The sequence below is a fragment of the Gambusia affinis genome, linkage group LG10 (genome assembly GCF_019740435.1).
Source record: "Gambusia affinis linkage group LG10, SWU_Gaff_1.0, whole genome shotgun sequence".
NCBI classification, from domain to species: Eukaryota; Metazoa; Chordata; class Actinopteri; order Cyprinodontiformes; family Poeciliidae; genus Gambusia; species Gambusia affinis.
The window spans coordinates 5,357,342-5,375,138 of NC_057877.1; the positions used below are offsets into that span (position 1 = coordinate 5,357,342).

At 44.6% G+C, this 17,797-nt stretch overlaps 2 protein-coding genes across 5 annotated transcripts; both read left to right on the top strand.

Annotated features, from left to right (window-relative positions):
• Positions 1-52: 52 nt before the first annotated feature.
• jade3 (jade family PHD finger 3) lies at positions 53-9,872 on the top strand. The gene is made up of 12 exons (XM_044129709.1): positions 53-273; positions 2,803-2,865; positions 3,034-3,096; positions 3,201-3,283; positions 3,377-3,534; positions 3,611-3,801; positions 4,032-4,243; positions 5,381-5,548; positions 5,624-5,740; positions 6,949-7,401; positions 7,788-7,905; positions 8,520-9,872. The coding sequence occupies exons 3-12, from the start codon at positions 3,048-3,050 to the stop codon at positions 9,314-9,316; spliced, it is 2,346 nt and encodes a 781-aa protein (XP_043985644.1). The 5' UTR covers positions 53-273; positions 2,803-2,865; positions 3,034-3,047; the 3' UTR covers positions 9,317-9,872.
• A 1,681-nt stretch (positions 9,873-11,553) lies between these two features.
• On the top strand, positions 11,554-17,693 carry plcxd1 (phosphatidylinositol-specific phospholipase C, X domain containing 1). 4 transcript variants are annotated; one of them, XM_044129715.1, is made up of 7 exons: positions 11,554-11,730; positions 11,905-12,037; positions 13,322-13,464; positions 13,560-13,688; positions 14,847-15,002; positions 15,167-15,347; positions 15,951-17,693. In XM_044129715.1, exons 2-7 carry the CDS (start codon positions 11,929-11,931, stop codon positions 16,193-16,195), a joined length of 963 nt encoding a protein of 320 aa, XP_043985650.1. In that variant the 5' UTR covers positions 11,554-11,730; positions 11,905-11,928; the 3' UTR covers positions 16,196-17,693. The 4 variants fall into 4 exon arrangements, with proteins under 4 accessions (XP_043985650.1, XP_043985648.1, XP_043985647.1 ...); XM_044129713.1 differs by having other exon boundaries at positions 11,576-11,730; positions 13,560-13,724; XM_044129712.1 differs by lacking the exons at positions 11,554-11,730; positions 11,905-12,037 and having other exon boundaries at positions 12,741-13,464; positions 13,560-13,724.
• The last annotated feature ends 104 nt before the right edge of the window (positions 17,694-17,797 follow it).

A 17,797-nucleotide genomic window follows, 5' to 3' on the forward strand; every position in this document is an offset into this window, starting at 1 on the left:
CATAGCGGCAAGTCCCAGAGTACAAAATCGAGCGCACCCAGGGCGGAGGAAAAGCGGCGGGCTTTAGGACCCGTCGCTACGGGCGGTACAATAGAGCTGTTGTGCCGTGTTGGTGGTGAACATACTGCAGGCTGGAGATTCCCACTGTGGTGGGATACAAAAAGCCCTACGTTTAATTTAATATTAGGACCACAGTCCATATTTTCATAACTGTATGTATGTTCGGTCCGTGTGTTTGAAGGGAGCAAAGCGGAGAAAGGCCGTGGACGGAAGGTAAGATGGGAGGAATGTGAACAATATGCTCGTGTGTTCAGGGTGCCAGGATTTACCCTGGATGGTTTATTCAGGCCACGGGGCCTGCTCCTTTCATGCTATACCGAGGCCATTTCCGCGCTTTTGCTTAGCAAATACTACCTCCTCTATGGAGGAGTCTCTCTTTAGAAACTTGTAATTATCTTCAGCAACTTGAGCTGAGCAAATGCTCGCCTTAATGTCTGTAGGAAGTGACATCTTTGTACGAAGGTGGCGCCATGTTTGACTTTATAGCTTACAAGGCAGCCTGGTGTAGGCCTGTGGATTGGAGTGTTTGGCGCCAACAACTCCGTTTAGTTCTTCTTTTTAGTAATGGAAACCACAACATAAATCCCCCAGCTTGACTTTTAGCTCAATACAATAGCCACACGTTGCATTTATATCGGTGGAAAGGAGTAAATCCAGTGGAAACCCCTTAAATCGTTGTATTCTCAACCCAAAGTGCCTCTAGTTAAAGAGTAGCATGTAGACATGCTATAAACCAACATTCATAGTTCCTCCCAAAAGTATTCAGTCCCCTTGAAGGCCCCAGCAAGGTACAATTTTACCATTTATGACTCCAAATAAAAATCTGGAAAGTGTGGCTTGCACTTGTTTTCAAGCCTACTGAGCAAATACTTTATTTCAATGGGTTTAGTTGGGATTTTTATGCTACAGAACATCACACAGCAGCACACAATTGTGAAGCAGAACAGTAACTCAAAAGGGATTGAACCATTTATAGATGTTTACAGCAGCAAGTCTGGTGAGTTGTGTGTCCGCCTGCCGCGTTCATCTGCAAACTGAAACATTTGCCCTTTATTCTCTGGATAATGGCTCAAACCTGATCTGATTGGATGATTAGAAGCAATGTTTAAGTTGTTTTCTTCCAGGGCCACCCGGTATGTAGCACCATCCGTCCAGGTAAACATGGAGCTGGAACCACCATGTTTACCTGTGCGTACAGTCATTTCAGGGCTTTAAGTTCAGTAGAAAACACCTTCTTCTGGTTGTTTACTGTTTTCCCTGTGTGGTTTGTACCAAACATTTAACAGGGCTTTATTAGCCAGTAGCTTTCTTCTATTTCCTTTTCTATTAAAAACAAAACATTGGCGAAAACGACACCTCTTGGTTTCCAGAAATGGCTCGGAAGTCCTTTTACTTCCGCTTCATAATTATGCACCAATTTGTATTGTTCCCTTCAATGTGACGCTTTATTGTTGTAACTTCACACACAAAAAAAAGAAAGAAATTCACAGTCTATGAAAATATGTGCATGCCAGACATTTACACTCAATCATACATTTTCAGCAACAAGCACTCTGAACTGCGTTGTTGCTGAAAAAATGCTTCATAAATAAAACTTCTCAAAGAAAATGCTCTCATTTATTCAACATTTAAAAAACCCCCCAAAGACAGGCTTACTGCATGTGCAACCTTTCTCAACCCGTTACAACTGTTTTGTTAGTTTCAACTCAAGCATGGCGAAGTCTCTGAGAAACCCCCCCACGCCTACCCTTCTCAGTGAGTGGGTTTTTATCTCATGACTCACTGAAATCCACAGAGGTTAGCAGAGGTTAAGCGTTCGTCGTCGCTCTTTGGCGAATCTCTGCGTACCCATGAAAAAAAATACAAAAGTCAGATTTTTAGCTTAAACAAAGCTTTTAAATGACTAAAATCGAATTATGAGTTAATTAAATCCAGTGTGTGAGGGCAAACGAGGAGCTTCGCTGTAGGAAAAACGTGAGAATGAAATCAGTCGAAAGCCTGGGCAGATTTCCTCTGTTCTCGCTGAAAAGAGGAAGTAGTTTGATGCGTCTTCCTCCTGCTGCTGCTGCTGCTGCCGTCCTGTCCTCATGGGGAATGTGAGGCATGTCCCGTCTGCAGAAACGGCTTACTGTACAGGAGGTTACTCCTGGTCTGCAAGCTTTTTGAAAACTTTTAATGAGTCATCCACCCGGTCGAAAGACACATGCTGTTAGCTTTATATTTCTATTTTTTATTTTCTTCTCTTTGGCTTCAATTCTGCTGAAGAGTGAAGGAACTCTGGTTTATTTTTATTTCAACTTTTCACTGGGAACTGTCTGTTCTGGACTCCACCTGAACAGTCGTAGTCTAAACAGAAAATAATGCCTTCCTGAAGTGTTTGTGCCTCTTGAAGTTTTGCTTTACCATGACAACCTCGACATACTTTTACGTCGCAGACCAACGCAGAGTAGTATCTAGTAGTAAGGCGGACGGATGTGATTCGTGGTTTTAATTATTATTATTTTTTTCAGATGGAGACAATTTTAAAGGTGCGACATTCCACCACCTTTTACCGTGACAATCACTAGAGTTGTATTTGCGTCCTCTTCTGTTGACTTGTACAACAGTGATGCTTCACTTTGTGTTTATTTGTCACATAAAATCTTAATAATGCATTTACGCTTTGTTTACGTATTTAAAGTTTAGCAGGAGCAAGCATATTATCGCAAAACACGATGTTGACTTACGTTTTCCCTCCTGCAGATATGAAACAGAGGTTAGTTATCAGAAGATTCTACTAGCATGCTTTGCAGTCTGACGTTTATGGTGAGTACCCAGCATCCTCTCTGTCAACTAAATCTAGGTTTAAAAATACATTTTTAGATTTTATTTTTTCCAAATTTGATTTCCAGTTTTTCTGCTATATATATATATAAATTGGTAAAATTGGAGTTCCGCCTGATGCTTTTAAAAGCTGCCTCGTTGCTCCTGCAGGACGTCGTTACAGGATGAAACGTCTCAGGTCGTCCAGCAGCAGCGACAGTTCCGACAATGAGAGTGAGTCCCGTCTTCTCCGAGACGCCCGCTGGCACAAGAACCTGAACTTCCTTTGGGTTTCTCTTCTCTGTAATCAACACTCACTCATCCCCGTTTCCTTTTAGGTCCTTCAACCTCTTTCTGCTCCTCCTACAAATATGAGAGTAAATCTGGAACCCCGGCCTCCGACCCGAAAAAACCAGCTGAGGTAAAAAAAACAACAAAAAAACCCCAAAACAAACAAAAGACCCCATCAGGGCTTGCAGTAGACTTTGTCTCCGCTTTCGTTTCTCTCCTCCAGGTGTTCAGAAAAGACCTGATCAGTGCCATGAAGATCCCCGATTCCCACCACGTGTCGCCGGAGGACTACTACCTGCTGGCGGACCCCTGGAAGCAGGAGTGGGAGAAGGGCGTCCAGGTGCTGGCCAGTCCGGACACCATCCCCGAGCCGTCCGTGAGGTACGCCGCGCCCTGTCTTGAGCGCTCAGCTCCTCGCACGGCACTGAAAGGTTTTCCTCGCTTCCCTCCTGTTCAGAGTCACGACAGAGAAGTCCAAAGAAGTGCTTTACACCCACCAGAGGAAGTACGTCCAGTGTTCGGGCCAGGACGCGACGGAACCCGGATACGTCAACATCAAGGAGCTGGCGGAGGCCATGTGCCGCTACGACCTGGACGACATGGACCTGTACTGGCTGCACGCGCTCAACAGTGAGCTGAGTCACATGGGTAAGAAAATCTAGCTGATTAAAGATGGGCTCTTTTTGTTTATGAAGCCAGAAAATCAGTATTTGCTGCATCAATAAAATACTGTGCTGGTCCTAAAGTATAGACACTCAAAAGTTCCAGCATCAGCACCCGATCCGATACTCGGGATCGGACAGGTTCAGGTTCTGTTTAATTCAAAAGATTTGCTCTGTGCCTTTCATCGGTGTCGGTGGTTTCTCTCCGTCGTTCAGGGGAGGTGCCCATCGACGAGCTGATGATGGAGCGAGTCATCGAGGCCCTGGAGAGGCAGTGCCATGACAACATGAGGCACGCCATAGAGACGGTGGAAGGCCTGGGGATCGAGTACGACGAGGACGTGATTTGTGACGTGTGCCGCTCCCCGGACAGCGAAGAAGGGAACGACATGGTGTTCTGTGACAAGTGCAACATCTGCGTGCATCAGGTGGGGGAAAACAGACAAAAGCACAAAAAGTTAAAATGTTCCTTTAAAAAAAAATAATAATAATAAATTTTGTGGTGTTTACATCTGCAAGAAACTTTTTCTGACAATTGATTAATTTGATAAAAATTTGGAACTTTCTGCAAATTTTTCATTCCACCATTTAAGCCTTTTTTAACACAATATTTGAAATACATTAAAAGATGCAAATAATTAAATTTTCTTTTTTTTAAATATATATATATATATGAAAAGAAAAGCTGTTGCCTAAAATGCAACAGGATCACGTTCAGTTTGTGTATGCTTGATCATTTGTAGCAAAACATGCAAATGCAGCTAAAAAGAAATGCCTTTTAATGTGTTGATTTATGTTTTGGATTAATAATCAGATAAAAAGGTGCTGAAAAGGATATTTTTCTTTTTAACAGAAGCAAAAACTGCCATTTGAGGAATATTGGGTGGAACAAAAGTACAGACAAAGCACGTTTATCGCCTTGAATGCAAAATGTATATACCTGTATTTTTCTCCAGTTTTTAATTGAAATCGTGATTTCAATATAGGCATACACCCAAACTTTAAACTTATCCAAATGTCTTGTAGAAAATAACCTAGAGAAGCTCGGTTCTCGATTTTAAGCTGTTTTTACACGTTGTCCTTGATTTTTTTTTTTTTTTTTACACATGACAGAAAAATATCTTTAAAAAATAACAAGCTTTAATTTTCCAATAATTCCTTCATTGGGCCGAATTCAGCGACCAAATAAACCGAAGCTTTCCAACCTGCTTGTCAAACAGGATGGTTGCTCTTCAGTGGCTTCGCTTCACTCTGGAAAGCCCAGAAACAATTTGGTGGGAAAAAAAAATAAAATAAAAAAATCTACATTTTCCAGAAATCTTCAAAAATGAAACAATTTGATGAATCGATTTTGCTGTTCTTTCAGCACGTGGCCTTTTTTTTTTTTTTTTGGCGTCTGATTAAAAGATCACTAAATTAGTTGATTATTTCAACGGTCGTTTAATCATAATTAACCTGATTAATCATTGCAGCCCTAGCGTTGTTCCAGTGTTCCGCCTGGCTGTGCTTCACGTCACGATAATCCCGCAATCGGATCCCGTTCTAAGCCTCTGCCTCTTCCTCAGGCCTGCTACGGTATAGTCAAAGTTCCTGTGGGAAACTGGCTCTGCAGGACGTGCGTCCTGAGCATCGACCCCCAGTGCCTGCTGTGCCCCAAGAAGGGCGGCGCCATGAAGGCCACGCGCGCCGGCACCAAATGGGCTCACGTCAGCTGCGCCCTGTGGATCCCCGAGGTGTGTGTGAGACCTTGCAGCAATACCCCGTGGTAGCTGCACCAGGCGTTTGATTAATGGCGACTCTCGCTCCAGGTGAGCATCGCCTGTCCGGAGCGAATGGAGCCCATCACCAAAGTGTCCCACATCCCGCCCAGCCGCTGGTCGCTCATCTGCAGTCTGTGCAAACTGAAGACGGGCGCATGCATTCAGGTGAGCGTGGCTTAGTTTACCTTCACGGCAAATTTGACTGTTTTGATTGACTTTCGATGTAAGATTTAATGCAAGTTTGCATAAAAACGTCATTATTTACCAGCTAATGCTAAGCTGGCACTTTTAATGCAAATTTGCATTAATTAAATTTTTCCAAATGACACTTCATGACAACGGCTATAACATTCATAAAGACTCCTTCATGTTCATGACAAACGTTATGACGGTGCAGTGTGTTACCGATTATTCTAGTTATTGATTAATCTATCAAATTTTTGAGGATTAATCAGATAAATTGACACCTTTGATTGAATTTAGTTTTTAGAATAAGAAAATGTTCGTTTTATTGCCTAAAACACAACAGCATTCATTTAGTGAATGCTTGATTGTTTGTAGCAAAGGATGGAGATGTCGCAAAAAAGTACAAATAAAAAAACTTCTAACGTCCAAGATGTGAAAAGTTCAGCCGTTTCTGCTCAACTGAACATCAGCACAGAGTACGACTGGTCTGTTGACCGAAGTGAATTTAGATGAAAAGATTTGAACCAGGTGAAGTTTAAACTTTGCCACTTGAAGAGTTTCGGAAAGAACATATTTACAGTATTTTTTTTTTATTGTTTGTTTATCTTAAATGCAAAATGTGTATATATTTTATACAGTTTTGGCTTAATTACGGCGCTGAGTGTGTTCTTTCAGCAAATGTCTTTTTTTTTGAGTCTATATGAAGCTCTGGGGAAAAAAATAAAGAGCCCACTGAAATTATTATTCCACCAAATATTGATTTAACTGAGTTAAAACATTAGTATTGTTGCTCCTAATGAATATGAACTTGTTTTCTTTGCATTACTTGAGGGCTGAAAGCTGTGCGTCTCTTTCATTATTTTGACCAATTCTCGTTTTCTGCAAATAAATCCAAAATTTCTGCTTGACGTTTTAGAGACATGATGTCAGTAGTTCATAGAATAAAAGAACAAAGTTCATTTTTGCTCAAACATGGATAAAAAGTCAAATCAGAGAAACCGATCTTCTTAAGGGGTCTCTTAATTTTTTCCAGAGCTGCTTGTGCCAGTGAACGATTAATCGATTGCTGAATTGACGATCATTTCAACAACAGTTAACCATTTCTAATCACCGCTCAACGTGACATCAGCTTTGAAAGCCGTCACGCTCGCGGAGCGACCCGCTAACGTTTTCGTCTCTGCTCGCAGTGCTCGGTGAAGAACTGCACCATCCCCTTCCACGTGACCTGCGCCTTCGAGCACAGCCTGGAGATGAAGACCATCTTGGACGAGGGCGACGAAGTCAAGTTCAAGTCGTTCTGCCTGAAGCACAGCAAGCCCGGCGACGCGGGCCTCAGCCCGGGCCGCTCCAAAGCGCCCGGCGAGGCGGCCAAGGTGGGCCAGCGCGCGCAGAGGCTGCAGGAGCTGGAGGAGGAGTTCTACACGCTGATCCAGCTGGGCCAGCTGGCGCAGGAGCTGGGGCTCTCCGAGCGCCCGCTGGACTTCATCTACCAGTACTGGAAGCTGAAGAGGAAGTCCAGCTTCAACAAGCCTCTGCTGCCCCCTAAGGAGGAGGAGGAGAATCTGGTGCTGCAGCCGCAGGAGGACAGCATCCACACGCGCATGCGCATGTTCATGCACTTGCGACAGGATTTGGAGCGGGTGGGTGCTTTTGGTTCCTTTTTTTTTTTGTCTTCTTCACTTCTGTTTTTACTGCAGTGAAGCAGTGCATAATGCTGAGTCGGTGTATTTTTAGCCTCAGGAGAAAAAAAAGAAACAATTCCCTCTGCCCGGTAGTGGTTTTAGTCACTTCTCTATAAACCAGACAGTCTGTCGTGACATTTTACCACAACTTGACACGAATTTTATTCAACGTATCTTTGGGATTTTGTTGCTCGTTTTGAGCCACACACATGACAAAACACACAGCAGAACAGATCTGCACATTAGACATGGTTGATGTTGTTTTCCAGCTAGATAATAACTCTTCACATTCTGTTCACTTTCTGCTGTTTACTGGTCTTCATGCCATTCGTTCCTGTCCGCAGGTGAGGAATCTGTGCTACATGGTGAGCCGGCGGGAGAAGCTGAAGCTGCTGCAGAGTAAAGCTCAGGAGCAAATGTTCAACCTGCATGTCAAGCTTCTCAACCAGGAGAGTTCCTCTGGTGAGATCGAGAGGCGCTTCTACATTTCTACAGTGTTGATGCACGTCCTGTCGTATCTGGGCAGAATTCCAGTGCTGTGGTTTCTATGTATTTGTTGTCAATAACATTTTTTTTAATTTAGTTGGTTCCTACCTAAATCTTATGTCGCTATCAGGGTTCCTAAACTGTCTGGGAAACAAGGGGATTTAATACAAGATGAGAAAATGAAGATTTTATTCTTCTATTGTATTGTTTAAATGTTGTCTTTACTTCCATCCTTTCGTTTTTCCATGTGTTCTCTCCTATGGTTCTTTTCTGGTATCATATTTACTAAACATCTTTTCCTTCCTTCGTTCCCTGCTTGTTTCCTTCCTTATGTTCTACCATAATTAATTAATTTTCCGTTTATATTTTTATTTTTTACGTATCTGTAGAAAAATTTGGGCCTATATTAATATTGCTGTTATGACTAATAACTGACATTCGCTGATATAATACATATTTAAAGGGAGGTTTTTTGTTTTTTTTTAAATGTATCTTAAAACGAACCTAGAATATTTGGAAAATTAAATCTGGAAAATAATTGCGGTTTTAACACGGTGGGAAACCACGTTTCCCTGTTTCACCCCCTGCAGATCTTCCTGCTTCTCTCCCGATGGACAACATGCTGTTCCGGCCTCCTCCGAGGATCACCCTGAAGCTGAAGATGCCCAAAGGCTCCGGTCTGGGAAACGGAAACCGCATCTCCAAGCTGGGCAACGGACCGCTGTGCCCGGACAACAGCGGGAACGTCAACGAACACGCCGCAGAGGGGCTCGGCCAGGGGAAGCCCCAGCTGCACGCCCGCAAAGACGACCGACCCAACGGTCGCCTGTCGTCCTCCGGCGGCGGGCCGCTGGCCGGCAAGCCTGCAGGCAAACATTTGGCCTTGCACATCGTGCACCACGCTCACTCTTCCAACAGCAACGGCAAACTGGACCAGGACCGAGCGTGCGCGGTGAAGTGCAACGGCGTCCTGGACAAGGCGGCGGCTCAGAAGGACGGCTCCTGCCAGACGCAGGGCACCGGGGCCGTTTCCAAGGAGGACCTGGACAAAAGCAGCTTCTGCAAGTCTGCTATGGAGCGTTTCGGCAGATCCTTCAAGGAGGCGACCATCAACTTGGTGCGGACGACGGAGGACCTGTGGGTCTCGGACAAACTGGCCCGAAAGAGCGCCGCCAAGGAGAAACAGTGGGCCAAACCTGTACTAGAACACAAAGCCAAAAACAGACGGCCGCACCAGGACAGCGACGGGTACTGCCCCGACCTGGAGCTGAGCGACTCCGAACCCGAGGCCAAAGGTCGGCTCGGTCAGCAGGTGGGGCTGCCGCAGCCAAACGCCCAGCGGAAGGGGAAGCACTCGGCAGGGTCCAGACACTCGGTGACGAGGTGACACTGTCAGCCGACGCTTCCAGCTCCTCTCATCAGGGACCAAGTCACAGCGCCGACGGTGCTGCGACCACGGGACGCAGCGTGAGGTTCAGGACCATACGGGAGGTTGAAACTCATCTGAGAGAGATTTGTACAACCAAGTGCAAACTTTTTTTTTTTTTTGTCATTTTGTCCAGTAGATTTTTATTTTTATGTTTTTGTTTTCCACATCAGCTGCCTTTTCTGAAAACGAATGCTCCACACTCGGCTGGGTTATAGTTTGTTTCCGGTGGGTAAACACTACATGTGTGTCTCAAAATGGGACGAGACGCGTCTTTATTTTATTTCATTCTCTTTACGTCGCGCCAACATCCCAATTATCCTTCAATAATGAAAGTGGTGGCAGCGACATATTACGAGGTGGCGGTCGGACCGCCCCGTTTCCTGGGGTCAGACGGTCACATGAGCAACCTTCGTTGTCAGAGTTGAAATGTGAAAACGAGCTGTGAAACAACCATCTTTACTGTTCTACGTCCTCCTGTTTCAGTAATAAACGTGGCAGAAATGCTTCAAACCTGCTGGGTTGGTTTTGTTTTTTGTTTTTGTTTTTTACATAAAGGCCAAATCTAAAGTTTTTGCTAATTTAAAAAAATTTATGGAATCCCCTTTGAATAACATCCCCTACTCAGAAGCATCGACAAACCTAGTGGATACCAATTTAAAAGGAGCACAGAAGTGGGTTTTTCTCCCGGTCAGTGATCCGTTTCAGCTTCCAGAATCGACCACTAGAGGGCAGCGTTGTCACACCTAACGATTTAAAGCACAGATTCATGTTTTTCTGATCTACCTTGGAAGGTGTAGCTAGAATATCAGCTGTAGGAACAAGAGGAAATGAACTGGTTACCTTTTGACTCGAGCAAAGACGGAACCAGAACACTTTAAAGACCGAACCCAGAGGGATTTTAGTCACAATGTTTCCATTTTACCATCTCATGGTCCAGGCTGCTTACTTCCCCTCTCCGGTTGGGGTTGGTGCTGCTTCAGGGTTTATTGACCTGCTGAAGGAGCTCAGGGAGACCTGAGCAAACAAATACAACAGACACTTAGACCGATTTTCACCTGGTAAAAAACTAGTATAAAGCTGGATCTGAATTAGTTTGTTCTGCTTGATGTATCTCTACAGGAAATATTTATTTATGCATACGTTCATGAATGTTGCCTGAAAGTACAACAGAAATTATGTAGTTAAGTCTAGAAAATTGACACATGGCTTCTAACAAAATGACAAGAAAAATAATCTAATATTAGGTACTTTTAGCTTCCTTGTGTCCCCTTCAACCCCCCCCAAAAAAAAAAAAAAACAAACAAAACAATTCGCTGTAATACTGAATGCTACAGGAGACATTTAAACTGGTAAAATGTCTCCTGCCAAACGTAATGCCATTAGCATTACGTTTAATGCTAATAGCTATTAAACGTAATAGCCATTAGCATCTACAACCAACCCTAACTCTGAAGAATCTTGAATCATTTGAGTTACAGCAACATTTAATTTCACTTTGAGATTAATGCAGTGTTTCTGAATTTGAATTTATGCAAAGTTATTGTGGAAGGTCCAAAGAGTCAGCAGGTTTGTGCGGGATCAGACCTGATTCTGGTCAAAAGGTCCAGCAACTTTTCAAGTCTGGTAAAGGAAAAAAAGAAAGAGAGGGGGGGAAAAAAGCACAAATAAATAATATGATTTTATAGTATTTTCCTTTTTTTATGTAAAAATTCTAATCATTTACTCCATCTTTATCAAAGCATCATTTTGTCGCCGTCACTTTGACCTCTGTGTTTGGAACATGGTTTACCTGAGGGCCACACTCCATCACCTGCTCTCACCTGGCGCTCTCCACCTCCGCCGTCTTGAGGAGGAAAGCAGCTCCTGCAGCTGGGGGGTAAGGAGGAGGGGAGGGGAGGGGGACTTCGCTGCAGAGGCGCAGGGCATTTAAATCTGAGGGCTCCTTTAAGAGAACTGCCTCTCCGTATCTGCTGATCTGTCAGCCGGCTGCATCATCCTGCTGCAACTCCCCGCGGGACAACAGCCCTGTCCGGCCCGTGCACCTGAGGAGGAGGAGGGAGTCATGCTAAACTATCGGTAATCGATGATGGAAAATCTAAAAATAAAGAATAAAAATTTTATTTAAAAAAAAAAAAAAAAGCGTCCTGAATGCGAAAGAAAGGGAGCTGATGAAAAAACAGAAGCGGCAGATGTTTTTTTTCTTTTTTTTTTTTTGCTGTGAAATGATGGCCTCGCAGAAAGCAGCTCCGTTTCCGGGCTCTGCGGGATGGGCGGCTCGTCTTGGAACCTCGCAGCCGGTGCTGCTGTAGTCAGCCTGTCCGGTGGTTCGGTCGGTTCCGCCGGTCGGGAGTCAGCAGCTGCGATTTGAACAAGTAAGTGCGCGAGACGAGCGGGGGCTCCAGTTACCGGAGCACGCGCTTGCACAAGTTTACGCCTCATTAAAGTCTAATCCTGACCGTAGCTCCCACACGGGAAATGAGGAGATAAGTTTCCTTACACGGTGCTCCCATTTGTCATGCATGTTTCTAAACGTGTGGCTTTCTAAGGGAGAGTGAGCGACGGAGCTCAGCATGTCCGGATGCAGCGAGTTGAGCCTGAGGGAGCTGCCCATGGAGAGCTGGATGTCTCACCTGCCATGCGCCCTGTGGGACACCCCGCTGTACCACCTGGCCATTCCGGGTAGGTTCATAAACAGGAAGCCCCCCTCTTCCTCTGCAGTGCTGATAATACCTTGTTAAAGGGGCGGTATTATGTGTTTAGTAGGCACACAAGGCCATTGTATATTACAATCAAGAAAGTATGTTAACTTTAAAAAAAGAACCTATGTGTGTTAAATATGACTTAAATTGAACACCTTGTAATCCGTGCCTCTGTCTCTTTAAGAAGCACCTGCTTTTTCTGAAACTCCACCTTCAGGAAGTCATTGCAACACGGCTCCTCTATTAACCCTTTAACAACCACTTTTACCAGCAAAGTAGCTCCTATAATGAGCTCAGCAGATGAACATTTCCACCATGTTTGCTAATTGCTGCTGGCAATTAGCAACTCCTCCTGCAGGAGGAGCCGTGTCTCGAAGGCAGGCCTGGGTCCACCCGGGCATTTTGCACAGCTGAATGGTTGCCATGGAGATTAAAAGATTCCTCAAACACGCATGAGAGAGTCAAGGCAACACTCCAGGTGTGTTTTTGATGAGAGAATAACTTAATCTCAGCTGTGGTACCCGTCTTCGGCGCCGCGGACGGTTGCCGGAACTCGGCCGGACCTCAGCCATGGTTCCCGTCTACAGCGCCGTGGACGGCCGCCGGAACTTGGCCGCCGGAACTTGGCCGTGGTTTCCACCTTCGGTGCTGCGGACATCCGCCGGACGGCCGCCAGACCTCCGCCATGATTTCTGCCTTTGGCGCCGCTGACAGCCACCAAAACTCAGCCGGAACTCTGGGTTGTATGCACTAGTCTGTCGTGCTGTCCTTCGTTTAGCTGTGCTGGCAGTGCTGAGCTTTGTTTCCCACTCTGCTGTGGTGACAGGGTTTTTTGACTGTTTTGAATATTTGGACATTTTCATCATTAAACTCAGTTTTTTCACTTCTTACCTGGGTCCCCAGCGCTTGCCTCACCACACCTCACCTACACTCCATGACACCAGGAGCCAGTTTTAAGATGTTTTTTCGCTGTAATTACTTTGCCATTAGAACGTTTTCAGACATGGCACATTTTACTGGATATGGCTAGCATGCAGCAGCGAGCGAACGAGCGGGAGTTTCAGTCTGCCGGTGTGCAAAGTATTGAGTGAATCCATATAAGCACGCCACACTTTTCAGAATTGTATTTGTTAAAAAAAAAATTGCCTTGTGATGCGACTTAAATATGGCAAAGTTCAAAGGTTAAGATCAGTCCTCTGTTCACGAATCAAACGCCGGCGTGTCTCCACAAACGACCAAAGCGTTTCTCCGTTTTCTCCCTCAGGCAGCCACAACGCCGTAACCTACTGCCTGGACATGAACGACCGGTCTCCCGTGGACCCCATGCAGCCGGACATGCTCCAGAAGCTGGACAAATACATGAAGCCCCTCATTCGCCCTTTTGTGTACAAGTGGGCGAAAACGCAGGTAATAAAGCTGAGACGTAGCGCACCGTGGAAGAGATGCTTAACAGCCCCAGCACTGAGAATCCTGTGCGTGTGTGTGTGGGTGTGTGTTTTCAGGAGTTCACCATAAAGCACCAGCTGGACTGCGGTGTTAGATACTGCGACCTGAGAATCGCACACAGACCCAACGACCACTCCACGGACCTGTACTTCTACCACGGCGTCTACACCACGCTCACCGTCGAGGTAACCTCGAGAGGCGCGCAGACCCTAGTAGTTCTGGTACGAAAACACACCCCTCGGGTCATAAACCACCGCCAGCGAGCCGAGGTTTGCTGAGTTTGCCTAAACCCCCCAAAGATAAGGGAAGTGAAGAGCCTCTTAGCGCAACGTCAGCCTGGTTTTACAAGCTCCTCGGCCCGCAGGCTGGATTTATCTGCACCTGAACGTTCCGCCGAGGAAGTCTGCAGTGTTCACATTTCCGTATTCACATAGTTGCAGTTTTTATCTGAAGGTTTTTCCGTTTTACCTGTTTTATTTTACTAATATCTTTCAAGAGTTTTGTGGCTCTAGTGACCTGTATGCGTGTTAAGAGACTGGACAGGAAGAATGGAGTTGAAACGGAAAGCATTAAGGAATTTACCGTCCGCATAATTTAGCTCATATTTTCAATGTTGGAAGTTAGTCCACAGTATGAAGCACAACTTTAGACACGTTTTCTCGTTCACAGGTCCAAACATTTGTCTCGTGAATGTACTGTAGGACGAAGAAATCCCAAATAGTGACTTTTTAACAGAGTGTCCACTCGTCCTTAAAAAGTCTTTAATTCACGCATCTAAAATCTAGAAAAAAACACATAATGTTTTAAATTCATTAAAAAAAAAAGTAAGTCAGCCTTCAATACAATAATCGTGTGGCAGGAATATTCAATATATTTGAACATTTTTTTTATTTTCTTGCCGGACTTTACTGTCTGAGGCTACTGCTAACTACATGCTAAAACCCTTGCTAACTAGCTAGTTAGCTTTGATTTTTTCCTGTATTGTGGATAAATGCAAATTGGCTGGACATTTGTCTTTGCCATCGGCTCCCTTCTGTTGCCAAACCAACGTTTTGGCAAAATGCTCGGTTTTGAATAAAAAATTTACAACAGTTTATTTTGTACTGTACCTTTAACAGTACAAATATATGACTGTAATATTACCACACTGACTACATCACAGTGATCTTATTGTACTAAAATGTATTGGAAAAATAAACCCTGTCTCCAGTTTTCCAGTGCAGACCTTGTGCTCCGTCTCCCCCTGTCTCTGCCTGAGAACGCGTCCCCACAGCATGACGCTACCAGTACCGAGTCTTCACAGAAAAGCGTTGCCCCTTTAAACGGCATCTTCTCATTGACAGACCGTCCTCACAGAGATAAAGGAATGGCTGGACTCTCATCCCAAAGAGGTGGTGATTCTGTCCTTCAGCCACTTCCTTGGTCTGAACCAGGAGCTCCACGTCCGGCTGCTCGCCAACATCCGCGACACATTCGCCTCCAAACTCTGCCCCAAAACGGTACAGTTAACCTTCATTCTTTTACTTTTATTGTTTGTTTGTTTTCCCTGGAAGGTCAATATGCTTTCAGTGTTTCGTGTTTTGATCACTTGCCTACAAAATCCACAGCGTGAGAGGAAGCCTCATGCCTTCGCAGGAACTTGATGAGAACTTCTCCGTTTCAGGAGGCGCTAACTCTTCGCAATCTGTGGGCTTTGGGCTACCAGGTGATTGCGTCCTACGAACACAGTATTTCCAGCTCCCACGGCGACCTGTGGCCTCACATTCCCTACTGGTGGGCCAACAAGTGCAGGGCCGAGGCGCTCATCGAGGAGTTTGAGGCAAGAAAGCAACACGGTAGACCAGGTAACGTGCCGACAGATATGCCTGCAAGAGTGAAAAATGTGTGTAAAATGCTAGAAAGATGGCCTGTTCTGTGGAAACTCAATGAGAACGATGTCAGCTGAAGGTTTTTGCTTAAAGTATTTGGAAACATTAAAGGAGTAGAATTATGTGAAATGTACTTTTTTGAGGTTTTGAATCTTTTAATCGCCCGTGGTAATCATTCAGCTGTTCAAAACCCCTGGGTGGTCCTAGCCCCGCCTTCAAGCACGAAGCTCCTCCTTGGAGCTGCAGTTTCTAAGCTTTCTAGTTCCCACCTCACAGAGCAGGGAACTAGAAATCCCTCATAAATCCCCCACTCAGCTCCTGCAGACTAGCCAGCAGCAATTAGCAAACACTCTGGTGGATCTTCTGAGCTCTTTCTGTGAGCTGCTTCTCAGTGAAGAGCTGGTAAAAAAGTTGCTAAAGAGTTAATATAGGAGCCATGTTGTGATGGCTTCCTGAAGGCGGAGTTTTAGAAAGAGCAGGAAGCTTCTTAAAGAGACAGAAGCCCAATTTCACTGCGCTTCACGGCATCCGCACAACAAGCGCTTAATGCATGTTTGTTTGTTTTTTTGTCTGTTCCAGGCGGTTTCTTCGTCACCGGGATCAATCTGACGGAGGACCTGAAGTACATCTGCACCCACCCCACCGAGTCCCTGAAGGACCTGGTGATGTCCACGTACCCGGCGCTGCTGGGGTGGGTCAGGGAGCAGACGCCCGGCCCCAGACCGGGCTCCCTCAACATCATCGCCGGGGACTTCATCACAGAGAGCCACTTCGCACCCACCGTCATCACGCTGAACGAAAAGCTGCTGAAGTGGTCCTCGTGACTTCTCGCTCCAGAAAAGTGCCGTGCGTCTGCAGAAGCGGGGCAGACGTCAGAGCATGAAAAGTCGTCGCACAAGTTTGTTTTGATCGGATGGATGAAAACATGTGAATTATTTATTTGACCGTAAATGCACTTACAGGGGGGAGGAAGGGGTGCAGTGGCGTGCACATTTCAGTTCAAGCAGACTGTGTTTTTTTTATGCGCTGACCCGAACTTCTTTGTTTACATTCAGTTTGCGCTTTATGCAACGCATCGTATCGGTTTTCACAAGTCAGCAGCGGGTTTGACGACTTGCTGACCGAAGCAATAACAGTACAACTGAACCCCCCCCAATCCCCCACCGCAGGAAGCACAGACTCTGCTCTCACCGAGGACTTGTAAAGGTAAACAAGAACGTTTTTGAGGAATTATGCCGGTGAAAGCTTTGAGACGTCGACTATAAGACCTGGGGCTGCGTCATGGAATGTGGAAACTATTTATGCAAGTTTATGCAAAAAATGCATGACAAGGATTTCTTTGCATGAACCCAGCACTGATTGTTTTGTTTTCAAAAATAGCTTTTAACCTCCAGCTGAGTTCTGAGAAGTGAACGCTGCACCGCCGTGCCTGTGGAGACTGGAGCTGTTCAAACTTCAATAATAAGAAACATTCAGGTCTGGAATGAGTGAGGGGAAAATAAAAAAGATATCTGTTATTAAGCTGCTGGAGAGCAGATTATTTATGCTGTAATCCATTATTTATGTTTCATAATTCATTGATTTAGATTAACATGCATTATTTCTATCCTCTTGGTTATTTAGGTTGTTGCTTATTTAGCGCCAGTTTCCAACATTTGTCACCTCGAGGCACTTATGTAAGAAGACAAACACCCACTTTATATACAGAAATGTATAATTAAAGCAGGTGAAAAGTGATCTGTGTAAGAAAACGTCCTGAGGAGGCATGTGGTTTTTAACAGGCTGAGACCTCAACCAGAACTAGATAGACATTTATTTATTTATTTTTCGGTCAGTTTTAACTTTTCCTTATACAAGTCAAAAGAAGAGAAGGAAAAAAAAACACAAGACAAAACAAGTACAGAACAATATTTACATTTCCATCAATGGCAAGAACACAAAGTGTAGACAGAAAAAAAAAAGTGTAGCTGAAAGTAGTTATTTTGTTCTACATAAAGCATCATCAAAATCAAAGCAGCAGGATGTCTTCTGTAGGTTTTACTAAAACATGCTTTCAAGGAATTCCACCAAAGTCTGTACACAAACTCATAAAAGAAAACATTAGCCAAACCTTATTGAATTTGAGATCACAAATTTAAAAAGTGGTAATAATTACAAAACAAAACAAACAAAAGAAAAAATTGCAGGGCCAGGTTACAAAAATGAATTTATAGAGCGGTAAGTTGTTGAAATTAATCTTGAGGCTGTTTTGGTTACTTTTTACACAAGAAAGTGCAAGTTCTGCCACAGCATCAGACCTTAATAAAAATTACTGAAATCCTCCGACGGCTTTTGGGTTTGGTGTTTTATCTCTTACAAGAGTTTAGCGGAGGCTCCCCTGCAGCGACACACAATACTGGGGTCACCAAAGTGAAAATGATTTTCTA